This window comes from Balaenoptera ricei, chromosome 6 (assembly GCF_028023285.1).
Source record: "Balaenoptera ricei isolate mBalRic1 chromosome 6, mBalRic1.hap2, whole genome shotgun sequence".
NCBI classification, from domain to species: domain Eukaryota; kingdom Metazoa; phylum Chordata; class Mammalia; order Artiodactyla; family Balaenopteridae; genus Balaenoptera; species Balaenoptera ricei.
In genome coordinates this window covers 26,468,030-26,491,378 of record NC_082644.1, presented here as the reverse complement: position 1 = coordinate 26,491,378, position 23,349 = coordinate 26,468,030, and the positions used below count along the sequence as shown (strand labels likewise).

Here is a 23,349-nt window from a genome sequence, read left to right as displayed (position 1 = left end):
TGTAAATGTACAGAAGGCACAGATATGGTTATGTACTTCAGGCTATTCATGGGTGATTTCCTGGGTCTGTTGTTTTGACATAAAAGACTCAAGTGGTTTGGTACCAAACTAATTGGGATCTTGCGAAAATGGCCCACAGCAGAGGTGGAGTGTTTAGAGCACTGCTGTGTTCACAGCCCTTGATAACTCCTATGGTTTCTGCACTCTGCAGTCCTATGCCACTTAACACTTAGAACAATTTTCTGCCTTTGATGCAGACCACATTTTATATATTTGTATAGACAAAAGCAATGATGAAATTTAAAAATTTTGCAAAACAGGAAGACAGGCTTTGAGTACTTTTTTTAATATTAATATCACAGTCTCAAAACTCTGAGATGTTGAGAATTTCTCATCAGCAAACCTCAAACTTTCAGAGTGGCTAAGACTAGGGCAGCAGTTGAGAAGCTGGATGCTGTTCAAGCATGTTTAAGGGTCTCAGACAGAGAGAAATATTGGTTTAGACCAGGGGCCAGCCAACTTTCTCTATAAAGGGACAGATAATAAATATTTTTGGTTTTGTAGACCATGCAGTCTCTGTTGTGACTGCTCAACTCTGCTGTTGTGTGAAAGTAGCCAGAAGCAATATGTAAATGAACGAGTGTGGCAGTGTTCCAATAAAACTTTATTTAAAAAGCCACACAGCCAGCTGGTTCTGGGTTTAGGTTGCTTACCCCTGGTCTAGTCCACTTTGTATCTATTTAAGGTATGATGTACGGATTCAGTATGAAGAAATGAAAATTACAACATCAGTGTGATACAATGTAACCTCTCCCACTTGAACTCCACAAAACCTTTGCTAATACTCTTGCTTAGGACAGTCCTTTTCAAACTGTGTCCTAGAAAAACTTTCTTTTCATTTTAAATGTATGCATGTAATTTGATGTCTTTCAGAATAAGATATAGATAGTATACATCTGATCTATGATATTATTACATAGCATTTAGCATAAAACTAAGGTTAAAAAGAGAATCAATTTAAAGAAAACTATTAAACCAATAAGAAGTGTTATACTGAGCACTTAGTGAGTGCCTGACACTGCTTCATGCGCTTTATACATATTTATTAAACACATCCTCACAACAGCCCTCTTATGCCCAGTTTACAGAAAAGGACACTGAGGCATGAAAAGTTCAAGTTCACTATCCTCAAATCACAGAACTAGTTAGTGATGTAACAAGGATTTGAACCCTAGCTGTCTGGCTGCAGGGCCCACACTCAAACCACCTTAGCACAGTAGAGAGGATTCATGTTGGAGGTGAATAAAGTGATGATACAGGATGGGGATCCTCTTCCTCAGGGCATGGGAAGCAAGCACTCTCAGACAGTGCTGGTAGGAGCATAAAATGGCATAAGATGGGGATATGCCCAAAGCATATACCCAAAGCGGGATCTTGAAGAGATGTTTGTACACCCATGTTCATCACAGCATTATGCACGTCCTTGGAGGACAATTTCTATAAACTTAAGTGTTCAAAAGCACCCGCTATTTAGAGCGCTGAAGATGACAGCCCAAAAGGAGTAATGCTTTTAAGTCCTGTCAATATATCGTCTACACCAAGTAACAATTCCACTTCTAGGAGTTAGTCCCACAGGAACACTCAGAGGTGCACAGAAAGTGCCTGTAAGAAAACTAAGTGCATTGTTTACAGTCAAGATCCAGTTTTCTGGCAATAGGTGAACACAAAGAAATTACGATACTCCATTTTATGGAATAATATAGTATTATATGGAATTCATTCCTTTGAAAACAATGAGGTTATTTAATTAATTGATCTGTTTATTTATTTGAGGTAACGCTGGTTTAAAACATTATATAAGTTTCATGTGTACAAGATTATCAAATGCATTTATTCATAATGAGATTTAAGAAACATTTTTTTTTTACAGCTAGGAAAAGGGATGTATTTATTGTGCTTCCATTAGAAATTTCCAAGATGAACATATACGTATATGTGCATGTAAATATATATAGACTATTTCTGGAAGCATACAAGATAAATTATTAATAGCATTTCTCATTTTGGGTAAAGATATGCCATGAGTACGCGATGAATGGTATTTTTAAACTACATGCGTATATTGCTGTTCAATTCAATACCAGGTTTTGAAAGGATTAGAGGAAAAAAAGCAAAGGAAATACAAAATAGTTTTTTAAGTGTGGTAAAAAAAACATAACATTAAATTTACCATCCTTACCATTTTTAAGTGTACGGTTCAGTGGTGTTAAGTATATTCACATTGTTGTGGAATAGATCTCTAGATCTTTCTCATCTTGTAAAGCAAACTTAAACCCACTAAACACAAATTTCCCTCCCCCATCCCCTCAGCCCTTGGCAACCATCTCTCTACTATCTGTTTCAATGATTTTGACTACCGTAGATACTTCATATTAGTGAAATCATACAGTATTTGTCCTTTCGTGATGGTTTATTTCAAGTAGCATAATGTCCTTGAGTATCCATATTATTAGCACATGACAGAATTTCCTTCTTTTTAGGGCTGCATAATATTCTATTGTATGTATATCCCAGATTTTGTTTATCAGTTGCTATGGTCTGAATGTTTGTATCCCACCAGAATTCATACGTTGAAATCCTAACCCCTTAAGGTGATAGTATTAGTAGGTAGGGGGTTTTGGGAAGTGACTAAGTCTTCCACTAAGAAAGGGCTTAGTGACTCATAAAGAGGCTCCAGAGAGATCCCTACCTGATTCCAACATGAGAGAATGCAACAAAAGTCTGAGACCCAGGGCTTCCCTGGTGGCGCAGTGGATGAGAGTCTGCCTGCCAATGCAGGAGACACGGGTTCGAGCCCTGGTCTGGGAAGATCCCACATGCCGCGGAGCGACTAGGCCCGTGAGCCACAATTGCTGAGCCTGCGTGTCTGGAGCCTGTGCTCCGCAACAAGAGAGGCCGCGATAGTGAGAGGCCCGCGCACCGTGATGAAGAGTGGCCCCAATTGCCGCAACTAGAGAAAGCCCTCGCACAGAAATGAAGACCCAACACAGCCATAAATAAATAAATTAATTAAATTAAAAAAAAAAAAAGTCTGAGACCCAGAAGAGGGCCCTCACCCAAACTTACTGGCACCCTGACCTCAGACTGTCAGCCTCTAGAACTGTGAGCAATAAATTTCTATTGTTTGTAAACCACCCAGTCTGTGGTATTTTGTTATATCAACTTGAATGGACTAAGAGATCTATTCATCCATCTACGGGCAATTGGGTTGTTTGCACCTGTTGGCTATTGCGAATAATGCTGTGATAAACATGGGTATACAAATATCCCTTCAAGATCCAGATTTCAGTTGTTTTGGACATATACCCGGCAGAGGAATTGCTGGAGCTTATTATGCTGATGATGATATTGCTTATTATGCTAATTCTATTTTTACTTTTTTTGAGGAACCTTCATATTGTTTTTTATAGTGGCTGCACCATTTTGCATTTCCACAAGGGTTCCAATTTCTCTGCATCCTCCCCTAAATAGTGTTTCCCTTACCCACTGAAATAGCCTCAAGATATGTGGGGAGATGCAATCCACATGGACCCTGAGTGCTTGTGTGCTCTTTCTAGATAGGCTAAGAGTGAAGGCTCTAGCTGCATTTTATCCAGGCCATTCTAAGGATGTGCTAGAGAAACAGCAGGCCTGAGAGATGAGAGGCCAGCCTCCCCCAGGCAAGGAGCAGGTCTGCATCTTCTCATTACAAGAGCAGTGAATCCCCCGAGCGTGGTGCTCGATCCTCTAAGGCAGCCCACTGCCTGCAGCATCATCCGTCCTGGACCCTTTGCATTACCTGTAGCACATAGGGAGGTTCATGGGAAACCGAGGCAGTATTCACTAAGCCGTGTCTCTGCCACGTGAACAGCTTCCAAAATGGTGCCATTTCTCAGATGTCTTTCTGGATGACCATGAACTATACGACGCTCAGTCTCTCTGTGCTGGTGTTTGGAATGCTTTCAGTTATCGTCTTTTCTCTTTCATGGTGCTTTTGTGCTGATCTTGTTTCCCAAATTATACACTCGACCTAAATTATGTCAAATATAAGATCTGTGTACTAACTGTTAGAAGTCAAACCATTTATATGGCCTTTTTATTAAACATAAAAAATATACTCATTACTTACTTGAGATTTTCAGCTCAAATTGGGATTTAGACTTAAGTTTCCTTCATGTAAGTAGATTCTAAGTCATTTCCACAGTGAATATATTCCTAATACAGGCTTTTAGATGATATAGATAAGAGTAAGTACTATTTCAACTTAAGGAAAACCTTTTTGGGTGACTTTCTTCTTTTTTAAAAATTAATTTGATTGAAATAGAGTTGATTTACAATGTTGTGTTCATTTCTGCCATGCAGCAAAGTGATTCAGTTATGTATATATACACATTCTTTTTCATATTCTTTTCCATTATGTTTTATCACAGGATATTGAATATAGTTCCCTGTGCTATACAGTAGGACCTTGTTGTCTATCCATTCTATATATAACAGTTTGCATCTGCTAATCCCAAACTCCCAATCCATCTCTCCCCCAGCCCTCCTCACTCTTGGCAACTTCAAGTCTGTTCTCTATGTCTGTGAGTCTGTTTCTGTTTCCTAGATAAATTCATTTGTGTTGTATTTTAGATTCCACATAGAAGTGATAGCATCTGATATTTCTTTTTCTCTGTCTGACTTACTTCACTTAATGTGATAATCTCTAGGTCCATCTGTGTTGCTGCAAATGGCATTATTTCATGCTTTTTATGGCTGAGTAGTATTCCATTGCATATGTGTACCACGTCTTCTTTATCCATTCATCTGTCGATAGACATTTAGGTTGTTTCCATGTCTTGACTATTGTAAATAGTGCTGTAATGAACATCGGGGTGCATGTGTCTTTTCTAATTATAGTTTTCTCTTGATATATGCCCAGGAGGGGGATTGCAGGATCATATGGCAACTCTATTTTTAGTTTTTTCAGGAACCTCCATACTGTTTTCCAGAGTGGCTGCACCAGTTTACATTGCCAGCAACAGCGTAGGAGGGTTCCCTTTTCTCCATACCCTCTCCAGAATTTGTTATTTGTAGACATTTTAATGATGGCCATTCTGACTGGTGTGAGGTGGTACCTCATTGTAGTTTTGATTTGCATTTCTCTAACAATTAGCAGTGTTGAACATCTTTTCATGTGCATGTTGGCCATTTGTTTGTCTTCTTTGGAGAAATGTCTATTTAGGTTTTCTGCCCATTTTTCAATTGGGTTTTGTTGTTGTTGTTGTTATTGAGTTGTATGAGCTGTTTGTATATTTTGGAAATCAAGCCCTTGTTGGTTGCATCATTTGCAAATATTTTGTCCCAGTCCGTATGTTGTCTTTTCATTTTGTTTATAGTTTCCTTTACTGTACAAAAGCTTGTGTGTTTGATTAGGTCCCATTTGTTTATTTTTGCTTTTATTTCTATTGCCTTGGGACACTGACCTAAGAAAACATTGGTACTATTTACGTCAGAGAATGTTTTGCCTATGTTCTCTTCTAAGAGTTTTATGGTGAGGTGGCTTTCTTCTGGCATATATAAGGGTAAGCTAGGGCTTCCCTGGTGGCGCAGTGGTTGAGAATCTGCCTGCCAATGCAGGGGACACGGGTTCGAGCCCTGGTCTGGGAGGATCCCACATGCTGCGGAGCAACTGGGCCCGTGAGCCACAACTACTGAGCCTGTGTGTCTGGAGCCTGTGCTCCGCGATGGTGAGAGGCCCACGTGGCCCCAGCTCACCGCAACTGGAGAGAGCCCTCGCACAGAAACGAAGACCCAACACAGCCAAAAATAAATAAATAAATTTATTTTTTAAAAAAAGGATAAAATCAATCAGTTCAATTTAAAAAAAATAAAATAAAAAAAAAAAATAAAAGGATAAGCTGTCTCTGAGATTATATTACATTGGTTTGGATGCATGGACAGGAGTGCATCTGTCTGCCATGCACCCTAAATACCTATAGGGTGAGCTCCGGACCTGAAGCACATGACTCATCTTCCAGTCATTTTCCCAATTACCCTGTGGTATGCTTGAAAACCTCTGCTTATTTTATTGGCATACTCTACCTTTCACTTTGTCCTTGAGGAGGGATCAGTTAAGAGCTAAGGAAGAGCAGTTTTGAAGAAGAGTCGAAGGTCAGGGCATTTTTCTAGAAGGAGCTGTGCATAAGAAAGAAGAAGGGCAGGTGGTGGAAATACCAGAACTTAGCCTCACACTACAGCTATGGCCAAGGGAGAGAAGTTCAAAATAAATAATGTTTGATGTGCATTAGACAAATGAAGTTTATTTGGATTTGAACTCCTGCCTTCTCTTTTGTGTTTTTTTAATGTTCTTAATCATTCAACCTGAATGGCTTATCTTCCTCTCAGAGCTTTGAACATTTTAATGATTCAGTATCCTTCTTTTTTAGAAGAGAGAGAAGAGAAAAATCACTTGAGCAGTGGAAAGAGATCCCTGGGGAGCTCTTGTGTATGCTGCAGCAAATGCTTTATTAGCTAAAGTTCCCACTGATGGAAAATTCAGACATAGGAAAAGCTCCTACATATTGGAAGAAAATTTGAGAGTTACCAAAAAATATCGTCAGAATGGAATGCAAAATTACTGTGGCAACACTTTTTCATCCATATATACCCAAGTAATAATAAGTGAAATGGTCAGTGAATTACATCGCCAATAAGTTTTCTATCCTTAGATTAAATAAATAATAAATACATGAGTCACTTATTAAAGGAACCTGACTGTGATATCTAGGGTCTTTTGAAAACCCTCCCCTGTCAAACAGTACAGGGCACCTTTAAACTGAAAGGAATTAAATCTCTCCCTGTATGAGTTTCCTAGGGCTGCTGTAACAAAGTACTGGAAAATGAGGGGCTTAAAACAACAGAAATTTATTCTCATAATTCTGGAGGCTGGAAGTCCAAAATCAGTGTCTTGGCAGGGCATGGGCAGGGCAAGGGTCTCGGGAGAATCTCTTCCAGGTCATTCTCTTAGTTTATGATGTTGTCAGTAATTCTTGGAGTTCTTTGGCTTGTAGATCATCACTCCAATCTCTGCCTCCACTGTCATGGGGTGTTCTCCCTCTGTGTCTTTATTTCATCTTCCCTCTGTGCATGTCTCTTCTCTTCTTGTAAGGACCCAGGTCATATTGGATTAGGGTCCACTGTCATGACCTCATCTTAACTTGATGACTTCTGCAAAGACCAGATTTCCAAATAAGTTCACATTCACAGGTTCCGGAGTAAGAACTCCAATATATCTCAACGTGAACATGACAGTGGCCTGGAAGGACAGAGGTGGCTATAGTCAAACGATGCTTATCATAAAGGAAAAGAGGCACTTTCTCATTTTGTTTGTTGTGCCCACTTTTTGTAAGGGAAGAAGATTAATCTGGAATTGATGAGAAATTGATAAGAAATGCTCTGGACACCAAGGCAAATGGAATGTGAGAAAATGAGCAAACAACACCCCTGAGTACTACAAGGAGTGGCATCTAGAAAGGGAGGCTGGAGTTTGTGTCAAGGTGAAGAACCGTGGTTGGTGTCTGACGTTTACTGAGTGTTTATTGTGAGCCAGGCATGGTTTTAAGCAGTTGAGGTGCATCATATCATTTAATCTTTCTCCCTGAGTGTCTTCATTTTACAGACGAAGAAACTGAGGCTCAGAGTTACACAATGGTCAATTTCTGTGTTACTCTGGAATATTCTAAGGTATGATTGAAGTAGCCCTTTATTTTCCTGTTTATTATTATTATTATTAATTACGTGCAGTGAGATAGATTCCCAGAGCACACAGAAGAAAGAGAGGATGAGAGGGAGGAAGACTTTACAATGCAATCGTGTTCTTGGTGGGGCAGAGGCAAGTCTGGGTCACCTTAGGGCTGGGTTTAGGAGGTGAGGGTGCACCCAAGGGCAGTGGTCAGAAAAGACCTGGAGAACTGCTGACCTCAGGATCCTGAATGGACACCTATGTGCTGTGGTTTTGCTGTTGTCCCAGCCCAGGCTGTGGCTCTGTTCTTAGGGATCTGCCATCTTTGCTCAAGGTTCCACATAGAAACAAAGATGCTGGATTGTTTGGTGCCTTTGTGAATTCTGTCTCCCTACTGGGAGTGAGATGTAGAATAGACACAGATGTTCCTGCCAGGTTTGGAAGCCAGCGATGAGGAGTTCAGCGTTGGACAAAACGCATTCCCTGCTTCCTAAAGGGGTGTGGACTTGCTCAGCTCACGACCTGGGGCGTCTTGGTTCAGGGAAATGAGAGACAGAGCAGTTCCAGGCCAGGCTTTGCTTTTCTGCCCTCTTATCTGGACACAACCTCTCTGAGCATCAGTTTTTCCTGAGTCTTTGTCCTTTACTGGTCCTTTCCTCAGTCATAGGAAGCCCTCAAGATGCATCAAGATGTATATTATTCTCTAAATCGATCTGAACCCAATGCCTGGTCCTCAAGAACTACCTTAGGCCCAGAATCAACCAGGGAAGGGGAGAAAGGATGAAAGGAGGATGCAGGGGAGAGGTGCACAGGTAAGGGTCCTAGCTCAGCTGTCACCTGCAGAACAGAAGCAAGTGGCCTTGATTGTTCACACCTCACTTTACCTGCCTCCAGGTTGGAGCCTGAAGAGCTTGACTGGATTCACTTCTCTCTATTAGAAAGTTGTTAGGTCATTTTCAAATTTCATTTTAATTTATTTTCTCATTTACACTTACTTTGGTTTTGCTTTCTGCTTTTTTCTCCTGATTTTGGCTTTATTACTTTCAAGTAACACTTTTCTTTCAATCCCCATTTTCTTCTTCTTAATGCCAGTTTACGTTGTTAGCTAAGGGCTGATTTTGTTACCTTCACTCCTGTTTTGTCTATTTGACAGCCCCCTGAGATGATCTGTTTACTGCACTGTGTTCCCCAAGAAACAGTGGGGAAGCTGCCTAACAGACAATCTCCTGGGAGACTTTCCGCTACCCGTTTTCAGTGGGAAGCAGTTTCAGTCAGAACTGGCTCGCTCATCATAGCTGGGTAATATAAGCATCCAAATCACAGGGGGTGGGAGCACGTGGCCTCTCGGCGTTTATCTTGATTGAATCATGGGTGTGTAACTTTCCGTCGTTCAGCTCTTGATTTGTATTAATGATTCAGAGTTCATTACCTTAAGATAAAAAAGGTGTTCCTGCTGGCAAGAGCTAGATAAGATTGTGGGCAATTTGAGACTCTCACTGTGTGAAGTTGATGATGACTATATTCCCTGGTAAGAACTGAGAAATTCTGTCCTGTCCTGTCCTGCCACCGCGTGACACCAAACAAGGTACAGTCGCAATGGACTTTGTGTCACTGACATGAAATTGAGGGTGGGCGTGGTGGCACCCACCCAGAGTGCCCAGGAAATCTGCAGCAGTGGCTGGGACGAGTAGAGTTTCCCAGTACCACAGGGAGTTCATAGGCAGGAAACTTTCTGTTTCTCATTGTATCAGTCTGGGTCTCATTGCTAACATTTCACCTAAATGAAAATGCACTTTTACTTTGTTTAAATTTTTCTTGTGGTAAAATATACATAACATATAATTTACCCTTTGAAGTATTTTAAGTGGCATTAAGTACACTCACATTGTTGTGTCTCTATCACCCCACTATTCATCTTCAGAATTTTTTTGAGAGGTAAAACAACTAATATTTACTGTGTATATTTTGTATACAATTGTTAAAGGTTACACTCCATTTTCAGTGATTACAAAATATTGGCTATATTCTTCGTGTCGTACAATGCGTCCTTGCAGCCTCTCTTACACCCAATAGCTTGTACCTCCCACTCCCCACCCTTTTTTTGCCCCCCTCCCCCCGGGAACCACTAGTTTGTTCTCTATATCTGTGAGTCTGCTTCTTTTTTGTTATATTCACTAGTTTGTTATAGGTTTTAGATTCCACGTGTAAGTAATATCATACAGTGTTTGTCTTTCTCTGTCTGACTTCTTTCATTCAGCACAATGCCCTCCAAGTGCATCCATCAGAACTTCTTTCATCGTCCCAAACTGAAACTTGCTACCCATTAAAAACTAACTCCCCATTTCCTTTCTTTCTCCAGGCGCTGGCAATCACCATTTTACTGGCTTTAGAAATTTGACTAGATACCTCATATAAGTGGAATCATATAATTTTTGTTCTTTTGTAACTAGCTTATTTCACTTAATGTTTTCAAGGGTCATCCATTCGGTGGCATGTGTCAGAATTTCCTTCATTTTAAGGCTGAATAATATTCCACTGTATGTATATCCCAGATTTTTTTAATCCATTCATCTGTTGGTAGATATTTGGATTGTTTCCACCTTTTGGCTATGGTGGATAATGTTGCTGTGAACATGAGTGTACAGATATCTCCTTGAGACACTTCTTTCAACTTTTTTGGATATATACCCAGAAGTGAAATTGCTGGATCATATGGTAATTCTATTTTTAATTTTTTGAAGAACTGCCATAACGGTCTTGCAAGTGGCTGCACTGTTTTACATTCCTACCAGCAGTGCACGAAGTTTCCTATATATCCTTGCCGACACATCTTATTTTCCATTAAAAAAAAATATATAGCCAATCTAAAGGGAGTGAAGTAGTATCTTACTATGGTTTTGATTTGTATTTCCCTAACAAACATCTTTTTCTGTGCTTATTGGGCATTTGTGTATCTTCTTTAGATAAATGTTTATTGCAGTACTTTGTGCATTTTAAAATCAGATTGATTTTTTTGTTGTTGAGATGTACAAAGTTCTTTATATATTCTGGATGTGAACCCCTTATCATATATATGATTTGCAAATATTTTCTCTTGTTCCATTGGTTGCCTTTTTCACTCTGTTGATAATGTTCTTTGATGTATCCAAGTTTTAAATTCTGTTGTTATGTTTTGATATTTCTTCTTTTTCAATGTAAGCATTTATAGCTATATGTTATATTGTTATCTATTTTGGCTTATGTTGTCTGTACTTTTGGTTTCATATCCAAGAAATCATTGCCAAATCCAATGTGATGAAATTTTTATACTATGTTTTCTTCTAAGTGTTTTATAGTTTTAGGTCTTATGTTTAGGACTTTGGTCCATTTTGAGTTAATTTTTGTATATGGTGTAAGGTAAGGGTCCAATTTTATTCCTTTACATGTGAATATCCAATTTTCCCAGCACCAATTGTTGAAAAGACTGTCCTTTCTGAATACATGGTACCCTTGTTGAAAATGATTTGTAGATCACTTTGTGAAACATTGACATCTTAAAAATATTAAGTTTTCTAATCCATGAACACAGAATGGTTTTCCATTTATTTGTGTCCTTAATTTCTTTTAGCAATGTTTTGTAGTTTTCAGAGTACAAGTCTTTTGCCTCCTTGACTAAGCTTATTCCAAAGTATTTTATTCTTTTTGATAATGTTGTAAATGGAATTGCTTTCTTAATTTTATTTTTGGATTGTTCCTTACTAGTGTATTGAATTGCAACTGATTTTTGTGTTTTGATTTTGTATCCCGAAACATTGTTCCCTGATTAGTTCTAACAATTTTGGGGGGGGGGGTGGATCTTTAGGGTTTTCTACATATAAAATCATGTTGTCTGCAGAGATAATTTTACTTCTTACTTTACAATTTGGATGTCTTTCATGCCTAATTTCTCTGGCTAGGACTTCCAGTATTATGTTGAACAGAAGTGACAAAATCTAGCATCCTTGTCTTGTTCCTGATCTTAGAGGAAAAGCTTTCAACCTTCACCAAAAATTATCATGTTCAGTGTGGGTTTTTCATATATGGCTTTTTATTATGTGGAGGTAGTTTCTTCTATTCTTAGTCTCTTGAGTGCTTTTATCATGTAAGTGTGCTGACTTTTGTCAAGTGCTCTTTCTGTATCAGTTGAGATGATCCTGTGCTTTTCCCCTTCATTTTATTAATACTGTATATGACATTGCTGGTTTTCTATATATTGAACCACCCTTGCATTCCAGAAATAAATCCCACTTGGTCATGGTGCATAATCCTTTTAATATGCTGCTAAATTTGATTTACCAGTATTTTGTTGAGGATTTTTGCATCATTGTTTATAAGGGATGTTGGTTACAGTTGTCTTTTCTTGTAGTGTCTATGTGGCTTTGGTATCAGAGAAATGCTGGCCTCAGAATGAGTTAGAGAGTGTTCCTTCTCCTTTAAGTTTTGTAAGAGTTTGAGAGGATTGGTGTTGGTTCTTCTTAGTTCTTCTAAATATTTGGTAGAATTCATCCATGAAGTCATCTGGTCCAAGGCTTTTCTCTGCCAGGAAACTTTTGGTTACCAATTAAATCTCCTTACTAGGTCTATTCAAATTTTCTGTTTCTTTTTGATTTAGTTTTGGTAAGTTATGTGTTTCTAGGAATTCATCCATTTCACCTGGATTATCCAGTTTTTTAGTGTACAGTTCATAGTAATCTCTTATAATCCTTTTATTTCTGTTAAATATGTAGCCATGTCTTTGTCTTTATTTCTGATTTCAATTATTTGAGTCGTCTTTTTTTAATTTTCCTTAGTCAATCTAGCTAAAGATTTGTCAATTTTGTTGATTTTCAGAGAACCAGACTCTTGGTTTCATGGATTTTTTCTATTGTTTTTCTAGTCTCTCTTTGTTTATCTCTGCTCTAATCTTTATTATTTCCTTCCTTCTTTGAGCTTTCAATTTAATTTGTTCTTCTTTTTCTAGTCCCTTAAGGTGTAAGGTTAGGTGGCTGATTGTGATATGTTTCTTCTGTTTCAATGTAAGCTTTTACATTATATTTTCCTCTAAGTACTGCTTTCCCTGCATCCCATGAGTTTTGGTAAGTTGTGCTTTCATTTTCATTTTCATTTCATTGTTTTCTTGATTTCCTTTAGTTCTTTGTTGGTGTATTCCTTTAACGTTTTGAGCTTACATGAGATAGTTGTTCTAAAATCTTTTTCCAGTAAGTCCAAAACCTGTTTCTTGAGGTATGGTGTCTGGATATTTATTTTGTTCCTTTGAATGAGCCTAGTTTTACTGTTTCTTTGTATGCCTGGTGATCTTTTGTTGAAAACTGGGCATTTTAAAAAAACAGCCACCTCTCCCAGTCTTCTTATACTTGCTCTACACAGGGGAAGACCTTTGTAATCAGCCTAATGTGATGTCTTAGGGTCTTTTCAGACCTGTGTTGTCTCTGGACCAGTGCGTGTGTTTTTTTCCCCCAGTTCTCCTATTTATACATCTGCTTTTAAATGTCTTGCTTTTCTAAGAGTCTCACTCTTGCTTACTCTTGGGGCCTTAGCTGTCCTATTGTACTCCTCAATCAGTAATCTCTTGTCCTTGGTGTCTGTGGGTCTATAGTTACCTTTGCAACCATTTTTACAAATCATACCCGCTGCTTCCCATGGCTCCCTTATTCTGAGATCTGAGCCATTTTTGATTGTCTGAACTCTGAGTTAGGTGTCAAAAGACCAGTCCTTAGGCAGCCCACAGACAGGTTAGAACATTGCAGATCAGTCTGCTCTCTCTCAGGTTTGCAAAAGGGGGCTGGGGATCTGGCTGCCACTTTCCTCAAGCTGCACTAAAAAGTGACTAAAAAATGCCACAGGTTTCCTACCCTTTTAAATGTGACATTTTTTGATGGTGCGTTCGCTTGGTTGTTGTAGATCTTTGACTCATTTCTATAGTTTCTATAATGCCTTTTTAGTCTGTTTCTGGTTATGTACTTAAATCAAAACAGGAACATATTCTCATCACTGCTGGAAGAAAAGAGTCTTTACTCTGCCAGCCTGTCATGTGTGATGGATAAAAGGGCCCTTAGGACTGCACGTGGACACTGTCACTTTTTACAGAGAACCAGTTGACCTTGTATAACTGGAGATGCTTCCCCTCAAACACAGCTCTGCTCCCTCTGCTGAGGGTGGTGTCAGTCTCTCCCGATGCTGCTGGAAATGGAACACTGCATGCCTGGACACCCCACAAAAATAAAGGGTACTGACGTGCTCCCAGGCCAATACTTGTTCAGGAAGTGAGAGAAGTACTGTAGATATAAAAACATGCCAGTTTCTAAGGCAGCCTTCACTCCACATAGGAAGTACATGGCCAGGGTTTGATTTGATAAAAAATTAGTATCACAGTTAGAAACCAGACCTGACCCTGAGCTCCCTTAATGACTTCATCTAATGTCTCCCTGTTGACCCACCCAGGCCTTATCTTATCCTGTGTCTGGCTATCATTGGCTCTGCCGTCCCCTAAGCCCTTCCCTGCCCCAGGATCTCCTCTCTCTAGGTGCATTTCAGGTGACCTACACTTACCAATTTCTATCAGATGTTTCCTGAGGGCCATCTGGACGTGATCCTAACAACCCGGGCTGAGTGATGCCACTTTGTGGATTCACTAAATGACACATTTCTGTGGGTCACGTCCTCCCAGCCCAGCAGCCCTAACAAGCACCAGCACGGAAGCTGCTGGCAAACGCTGGGAGGAGGCCTTAGTACTGCAGGGAGCTGCCGGGGGCAGCCTCTCAGGGCCCCACACCCAGGGCTCATCCCAGGAGACACTCCTGAGGAGGGGAAGGCAGGGCTGTGCCCTTGAGGAAGGAGGGACCGCTCACCTCTCTGACCTCGGGCTGGAGAAGGACGAGGGCTCGGGACCGCGGAAGACGGCAGGGAGCTCGCCCTCCTCCCTGAGAGCTCGGTGAGCTGCATCGAGGCGAGGAGGTGAGACCCTGCTCACTGCCCCTCCCTCCGGAATGCAGTCACTGCTACTGAGAACTCTACCCCAGCCCTGATTTCATTGTGGCTGGTTAGAAAAAAGGGAAAACAAACAAAACTAAAACCAAAACCTGACTCAGCACCAGAAGATAAATGAACTTCCATGTGTATGTAGCACCTTTTAAGGATTTGTCTAATTCCAAATGAAATGATCTCTATTTTAACTCATTACTAATTACTAATTTTCTTCATTTCAGATACAGTCTATAACAGTAGATTCCCGTCTGTGTTCTGAAGCAAATCCCCCAGCCTCGCCTCCCACCCCTGTGGGGCCTGGGGAGGGGGGAGGCATCTGCCCCCAGAGAAGGTGGGCATATGCCCCCCTCTCCCCCGTGCCTCCCTGGGCACCCCCTTGCCTGGGGACTGCGGTCTCCCTTCCTTACTCTCACACTCAGGGCCCCTCACAGAGTGGCCCTGACCTGACTCCCCAGACTCTTCTCACCATCCTGTTCCCTAAACTTCAGCCAAGTTCCGCCCAGCATCCTGCTTGTCCGGAGAGTGTGCCGCCTTCTTCCAAGTCCAGGCCTCTGCATGGAGGTTTGCTCTACCAGAAATGCCCCTCCTCTTGTGGCAACAGTTTAAATTCCTCGTTATTAAATTACAAATCTGCAGCCTCCTCCTCCTTGAGCGTTGCCTGATTTCCCAGCAAACGTATCTGCTGCAATTCCCTGCAGAATCACGTCAGGTCAGGGGCCCCTTGGTGCTAGTTTCGGTTCCTGCATCCCAGCCCGTGCATCCCTGAGCGCACAGCTCCGTCTCATTTGTCTCTGCCGTGGGTGTTTCCTCATCAGTTAGTCTCCGTAAACGTTGTGAGTGAAGTATTTTCTACATTTCCAGGTATAAGCAGCTGCCATCTCATAAGATAACTTTCTTAAAAGAAGTGATTCACGGTGTATAGAGCATATTGTAGTTTAACCAGTGGTGGGGGGCAGGGTTGATACAAGTTTCTTCTCATGATTCCTAATACCAGCTCACCAGAGTGATGCTTAAAGGCAAGGACAGTTATGCTAATTTTTGCAGAATAATTTTTAATTCACAAAAACCATTAATTCTAAGACTGAAAAGTTGTATGTGAGATAAGCGTATGGTTACTACATCCACAAGCAAATTTTTACAGCCCTGGGACATTATGATGCCCTTAAATCCTCCTGGAACAGGTTGAAAGTTAAACTGCATTGAGGATTTCTGAATTGCTGATACTATGATATACTATAGTTCTTTTTTTTTTTTGATTTTATTTATTATTTATTTATTTATTTATTTATTTATTTATGGCTGTGTTGGGTCTTCATTTCTGTGCAAGGGCTTTCTCTAGTTGCGGCAAGCGGGGGCCACTCTTCATCACGGTGCCTGGGCCTCTCACTACCACGGCCTCTCTTGTTGCGGAGCACAGGCTCCAGACGCGCAGGCTCAGTAGTTGTGGCTCACGGGCCCAGTTGCTCCGCGGCATGTGGGATCTTCCCGGACCAGGGCTCGAACCCGTGTCCCCTGCATTGGCAGGCAGATTCTCAACCACTGCGCCACCAGGGAAGCCCCCATAGTTCTATAGTTCATCTAAATTAATAAAATGAGATTTAAAAATCACATTCAAAATTGAGCAAAAGCCAAACTAACTCTTTTCGTATTAATTAAATGATAATAATGAGAAGTATGATTGTGCCTTTCGTAAAACATACCAAAATTATATGTTAGATTACATTCACTTAGCACAAAATGTCTTTCAAAAATAAATTCTAAGCACTAAACAATCTGAGGGATACACCTGTACAGTTTTAGTTGCATATCTGCGTGTGCATGACTGACATGCCTGACAGCTTGTAATTCATGTTTTAAAAAATGATTCAGTATTTTAAAAGAATATAGCAGAAGGATAGCTTCTTATGCCTAAATCACCTGTTGTGCAAGGTCCTCACTCTAGTGCATTTTACACAATAGGGTTTTATTAGTCATAAACCATGGCTGACAGTCATAAGCGCCAGTGTAAATGGGGAGAATGAAAATAAAGATGGGGCCTGAGAAACTGAGCTATTGTGAGCCAAGGTCCAGGAAGCAGACTCTCTAATAGCTTATTGGGTGTCTAGGAGCCAACAGAACCTTCTAGATAGTCTGTATAGGAAATCATCTAGCTTTCCCAAACTACATACATTTGGAATTAAAATTCCATTTGCTGCCAGTATCATTGTAAATGGGGGAGTAAGTCCCCCCTGTAGGGTCTTTAAGGGCCACTGCAATATTTCTGCAGAAGAAATTACAGGGTTTATTATACTCACAGGTCCTAGAGGAGAAGACAGGGCGCACCTCACCATTCAGCAGCCACCTAGCAGGTGGGGAGTCGAGAGAGAGTGAGGACCTTGGGCAAGTCTGGGTGGAGCAGAAACAAGGCTTGAGGAGATTTCATTGTTTCTTGGAATGTCTAGGTCACAGTCGGGGAGGGCAAAAAGGGAATCTTGCGGCAGGAAGCAGCCTGGGCACACCCACGCACCTGGTCCCCTGGGTGTTGAGGCAGCAGGAAAATAGGAAATTTAAAAAAAAATTTACAATCCAATCATCTTCACTCTTTATTCTCATTTTCAACCTTATTTTCCAAAATATACAATCCTTAGTTCTCCGAAAGTTAGGGAGAGGAAACTGGCTTCCTATTAGTTAACGGTGATGCAACATTGAAACACTGGACATCCCGCTGAGGTTTCCATGGTGTCCGCTGGGCTCTGCAGCACCCAGCTCCTGGAGCTTTTCAGACTCCTCAGTGAATTCATTATTGTTTAAAAGAAAAGAACACCCCGTCTTTCTGTTTTTGTTCCTTCTGTCACTGTTTTTATTCTACCTTGCCTCATTCTACAAACCGTCGGCCATGGAACTCCTGTATAGTTTTTCATTGTACGGAAAACACCAATACATCTTCCATCGTGGAGGTAGTCAGGGCAATCACTGTTACCTCTCTTTTGCGCAGAAAAATGGAGGTTCATGGAGATTAAGAGATGTATACAAAGTTGGAATCACAACAGGTCAGGAACTCTAATTTAGTTCTTTGGACTTAAAAAAGTATTGTTTTCTCCACAAATTCATCACTGCCTCACTAAGTTTATATGGGCAGCAAACATGGACAGAAGGCTCTTAGGTCTGGGCATTCATCACTACCTCCAGGGAGGGAGCCCAGGGGCAGCGGTGCTGAGAGCTCTCACTGCCCTCAATGTCCCCCTTTGCTCCCCTGAGCTCAGGTAGGACCCTGCGGGCAACTCATGTGGTCCCCCAGGGCTCTCCTAATGGGTCCAACATTGAAACCAGGACACAGACCCCATGGGGCCTGTAAACTGCCTGCCCATCTGCACGAGGATGACAGGCAGACTCAGTGATGGGACAGGCAGAGCCCACACAGAAACAGTAAGGAAGTCACCTGCTCCTCTGTGCTTCATTGAACCTTTGAGAGACAGGCACGGAACCGAAAATGCCATCCTTGTATCAGGACACCTAACCACACTTATGTCACTTTCAAACACAAAGTCAAAGAGACTTTATGTCACTCAAAAACACAAAGTAAAAGCTTCTTCAAGACAGGAGGTGAACAGGAGAATTCTATCTTTGAATATTCCTACAATATTTGTAGTGAGTATTTAACATGAAAAAAGTAGTCAAAGTATTTTTCTTAAAATCACCTCCTATGCAGCTATAAAAATCTTTAAGAAAAATCGTCCAGGATAGAAATATAATAGAGACTGCACACATTCATGAATTTATCTGCCTCCTAACAAGTCCAACTTGTGAAGTGCAGAGCATTTTATATGTTAGAGGCACAATTATAAATCGCTAAAATACCCGCTTGGTCACACTGCAGTACATTTTCATTGCTTTACTTGAATGCTCACCTAAGATTTTTCTCTGAAATGTACTCAGAGCAGAGACAGTTATACAATGAAAGTGAGAAATTGTAAGAGCATAACACTGTCTTAGAAATAGTCCATGTAGAAACCACTTACCCCAGCACAGTCTTGCCACATGTTTTATGTTCTGTCCACAGAGCCAGCCCATGGCAGCTCATAGTAAGGCGGTCAAAGAGAGTGTTCTGTCCTTTCCCTCTTACCTACTCAGACATCAACATTTTCTCCTGCTCTTTCTGTGTCAGCTGCTCTCAGGTGAGAATAAAGGAGGTGAAAATGTGAGCTTTCCTAGGAAAGCTCTGCCTCTGTCTCCCATCCTCTTCAGAGCCTTACACGGCGCCTGCTGGCAATTGTGGTTCAAGTAATATTGTTGGATGAATAAACGGATGAGAGACCCTGACTTAAAAGAGTCACTTTGTTGTACAACAGAAACTAACACAGTATTGTGAAGCAATTATACTCCAATAAAGATCTATTTTAAAAAATAATTAATTAATTAATTTTTTAAAAAAAAGAATGCCACAAAGGGTAGTTCCATTTCAGAAAGACACTTTTTAAGATTGAAAAGTCTTTGAGATTCACAGTAAATCAATATTTCAATGCCATGGTGGCCCCTTCGACACTATGGGGAAGACTAGAAGGGATATTTTGAAAGACACTGACCATCTCTAGTATATTTCAAATCGTACCTCATGGTTTGCCCAGTGATTATAAATTTGATGCTGTTCATCATATAGTCCTTCTTTATAGTGAGGCGAGCGGGGGCTACTCTTCGTTGCAGTGCGCGGGCTTCTCATTGCGGTGGCTTTCTCATGTTGCAGAGCTTGCGGGCTCTAGAGCACAGGCTCAGAGTTGTGGTGCACGGGCTTAGTTGCTCTGCAGCACATGGGATCTTCGTGGATCAGGGCTCAAACCCGTGTCCCCTGCATTGGCAGGCGGACTCCTAACCACTGCGCCACCAGGGGAGTCCCTGTAGTTTGTCTTCTATAGACGTTTATTCATCTGTAGTAGCCTGTAGTAGTCAGGTGTTAAGTTTAAAGCATTAATTCTGCTATCTTGCTTTTTTAGCATTTTTGTGAATGAGATAAATCTTTGCTTTTACTTATTTGTAAAGAGTATATTATATTACATTATATATTTGCATTTCTGAAATTTTTATAGCTAAGACATGATAAACACATGGGAAGATCTGCTCAACTAAAATGGGGAATTTTCTTCTAAAACTTCGATCTAATGTCTGTGAAATAATCCAGAAGAGAAGTAATAACAAGCAGTTTTCTTTATAAACCAGGGAACATCAGTGAACTCTTCCTTGCATTTCCACCAGTCAGACTGATTGAATTCATATTTAGGTGAGAGTGATTACGCTGTCGAGACAATTAAGTGAGGTGATCTAAGCCAAGTGCTTGGCTCAGGGCGTCATTTATGGGAAGCTCTCCACAAACACACAACATCATTATCATTATTATTTCATGAATAATTTGATAATGTCTTTGCTCCTGGCTTGGATTCTTCTCTCTTGGATACTTTTGCTAGCACAAAATTTTTTTTCAATTATTGTAAATTTCACTAAATTTTGGAAACTGATGATCTTTTGTTGCCTAATGGTAAAATACCATCGGATTCTGATTTGAAATGGTACATAGAAAAACTCCTCTCTCATGCAGTTAAGAAGTGATTAGTTAGCAGTGTGCAAAACATTCAGGTAGAAATAGTGCCTCCAGGAGTCTCTATTTCAGAATTCCCCAGATAAGGGTAAACTCCCTACTCCCTCATGTAAACCGACATGTTCATGTTATTGTAGCATGGTTTGTCATCCCGTTGGTTTGGAAGGAAACTAGGATGGTAGAAAGAAACATGCAGAAAGATGCAGTCCAACTTAAGTAGAACCTGTTTTTAAAAAGTGACCCTGTGATACTAGCCCATTAAAAGCTCCCTTAGAAACCTCTGACATCCCCAGGGTCAAACGTGCCTCATTCAGTGGCTGTTTCATTATCTCAGTCCAGTGGGTGTCATCCTAGGCACAAGCTCCACCATCACCTTTATTTTTGTTCTTCACTCTGCCCAGATCAGAAGCTGCAAGTTGTTAGGGAACCAAAAGTGCAGCCCCACTAGAAATGGGTAAAAAAAAAACCCCAAATGTTTGTTTAGATGATATTATCTATCAGAGCTGGAGAGACACGAAGCCGATCATGAGAGAAGAGTCTCTGCTGTATATTAATGTGAACTTTTCTGGAACAACATGCTCTCTTTAGCTTTTCCACATGTCTAATCACTAAGAGCTTGTCTAGCTACATGAGAAAAACAAAACCAAAAGCCCCACAACTGCCTAGAAGCTTATCAGTATCAGAAGGGTACATCATTTTAAGTCCATTCAGTATAACACCATGCAGCTGTTAAAAAAGAATGAGCAACACTGAGATGTTCTGACATGGAAAGATCTATAAGACTTGAGTGGTTTAAATGGAAACAGGAGGTTGGAGAATAATTTGCAAAATATGATTCCATTTCTGTTAAAATGCATGAAGACAGCTCATGAGTGCACAGATTAAAAATATGTATGACTATGATGGTAAAGGACTAGAAACACATCCACTGATGGTGACCCCTGGGAAGAGGGTGGGCAGGTGGGTAAGAGATGATTTACATGTTTTACTCTGTACACTTAGTCTCGGAATATTTTCTAAGAATGCGTTGATGTCTATAAAGTAAATAATAATAAGAGCAGATGCTTAGCACTTACTATGTGCCTGGCACTGTTCCTCAAAGCATGCTTCTGAAGTGAATACTGTAATCATTTTACAGATGGAAAAACCGGGACACAAATGGGCTGAGAAAATTGTCCAAGACCCCCCATTTAGTGATTGACAGTGAGGTAAACAAATTTCTTCAATAGCATAAAGAGGGTTGGATCACATGAGCTCTAAGATCTCTCTTATTTTTTTTAAACGTTTGTTGTTGTTGTTCTATTTTATTTTTGGCTGTGTTGGGTCTTTGTTGCCACTCATGGGCTTTCTTTAGTTGCACCCAGCGGGGACTACTCGTTGCAATGCACGGGCTTCTCATTGCAGTGGCTTCTCTTGTTGCGGAGCACGGGCTCTAGGCATGTGGGCTTCAGTAGTTGTGGCCCACAGGCTCAGTAGCTGTGGCCCACGGGCTTAGTTGCTCTGCGGCATGTGGGATCTTCCCGGACCAGGGCTCGAACCCGTGTCCCCTGCCTTGACAGGTGGATTCTTAACCACTGCACCACCAGGGAAGCCCTGTAAGATCTCTTGAGTGATCATGTCTCAAAGGGCTAAGAGGCTGGGCTATGGATTCAGATGTCCCTTGTAATAATCCAGCTCTGAAACTGGCTAGCTGTTCACCAGAGGCAGGTAACTGAGTCCTTCTGAGCCAGTTTCCTTATCTGTACAAGGTAGAGTAGGCACTGCCTCACAGCATTACAAGTGAGGACATATAGGGAGGAATGCCTAGAGACCCAGTTGGACCCTCAGAGTTGGTATGGAGATTATTTTAATCTCAAAACATTTGGGAATCAACAGATGCAGAAAGAGCTTTCCTTATTTGACTAAAAGCAGACATTTCTGAGAAATGAGGCTTCTATGATTCCCTCTTCAAGACAGGTCTACTCCCAGGAGAGAAATCAAGAGTAAACCTACCACAAATCCCCTCTCTGGGGAGATTCGCATAGAAGAAGGAAAGACCCCTTGAACGTGCAGACACAAAATAATCACAAAATTACTTATCGTTCATTTATTCTTCTAAAAGAATAGAAGTCCTTTCTTCCACTTTCTTTTTCTCTGCTAAGTTAGATATATAAACCTCTAACTTTAAACATTTAGTGAGATAGTTACTTCTCTTGTTAGCTCCCATATATATGAATAAACTTCTTCTCCTGTTAAACTATCTTTTGTCATTTTAATTTGCAGGCCCCTAATTACTAAACCTAATAGGGCAGAAGAAAAGTCTGCTTCCTGACACTAGCAATTGGTTGGTGAATGATACCATCATTGCCTGTGACTCTGAAATCACAAGATCATAGATTAATCTGCATATCTAAAGAGTCCAACCTGTACTCTGAGGTTAAAAATAAGATCATCAAAGCACACTGAAGTATGGATATAAACATTTCGAAATGATAAAGATCTGGCTGTACACATAACATGTTTCTTCAATTCTGTAAAATTTTATGTAGGTGGAAATTTTACTGCAGAAACAAACTCAAAGACTGAAATTACATGAATAGAATATGGTGTAGCAAAATTTAGAGCTGAGCAAATGTGACGTATAGTTAACGAGATGCGTGCTTTTTATTATGTCACATTTTAATTAAAAATGAATGGTAATCAGTTCACAATAGTGACTTCAGTTGATCCTGCTTCTAAATGGTTAAAGCAAAAATAAGCTCCTGATCTGCTCTTCAGAAGATTAACTATGGCCATGGTAGATCTTTTTCTCTTTCCCTTTTGGAAGAGAAAAGGGGAGGGTGTCCCCAGGTGACAGGGACTGGAGTCTTGTGGGCCCAGCACACTTCCCTGTTGGGAAGAGGAAGGAGGAAGTATTTGCTTACGTTTCCCCCAGTGCCTGGAACCTAAGCTGCAGCTTCCCTAGAACATTGTTAATGATGAGAAGGATCTCATGGCAGAGGGATGGCGGCCGCCGTGCCTAAACCAGGAACCTGATGCC

The 23,349-nt window shown here is 40.7% G+C and overlaps 1 protein-coding gene across 3 annotated transcripts in view; it reads left to right on the top strand.

Moving 5' to 3' along the window:
• The window catches only part of LOC132366899 (contactin-associated protein-like 3), a 158,163-nt gene that overhangs the window by 125,265 nt on the left and 9,549 nt on the right, over nucleotides 1-23,349 (top strand). Inside the window, exon 6 of one of the 3 annotated variants that reach the window (XM_059924354.1) lies at nucleotides 10,122-10,884. The exons of the other annotated variants lie outside the window; for them this stretch is intronic. Coding sequence (XP_059780337.1) covers nucleotides 10,122-10,160 — 39 coding nt within the window. The 3' untranslated portion in view covers nucleotides 10,161-10,884. Of the gene's footprint in view, nucleotides 1-10,121; nucleotides 10,885-23,349 lie in introns of those variants that run through there. 3 annotated transcript variants of the gene reach the window in all.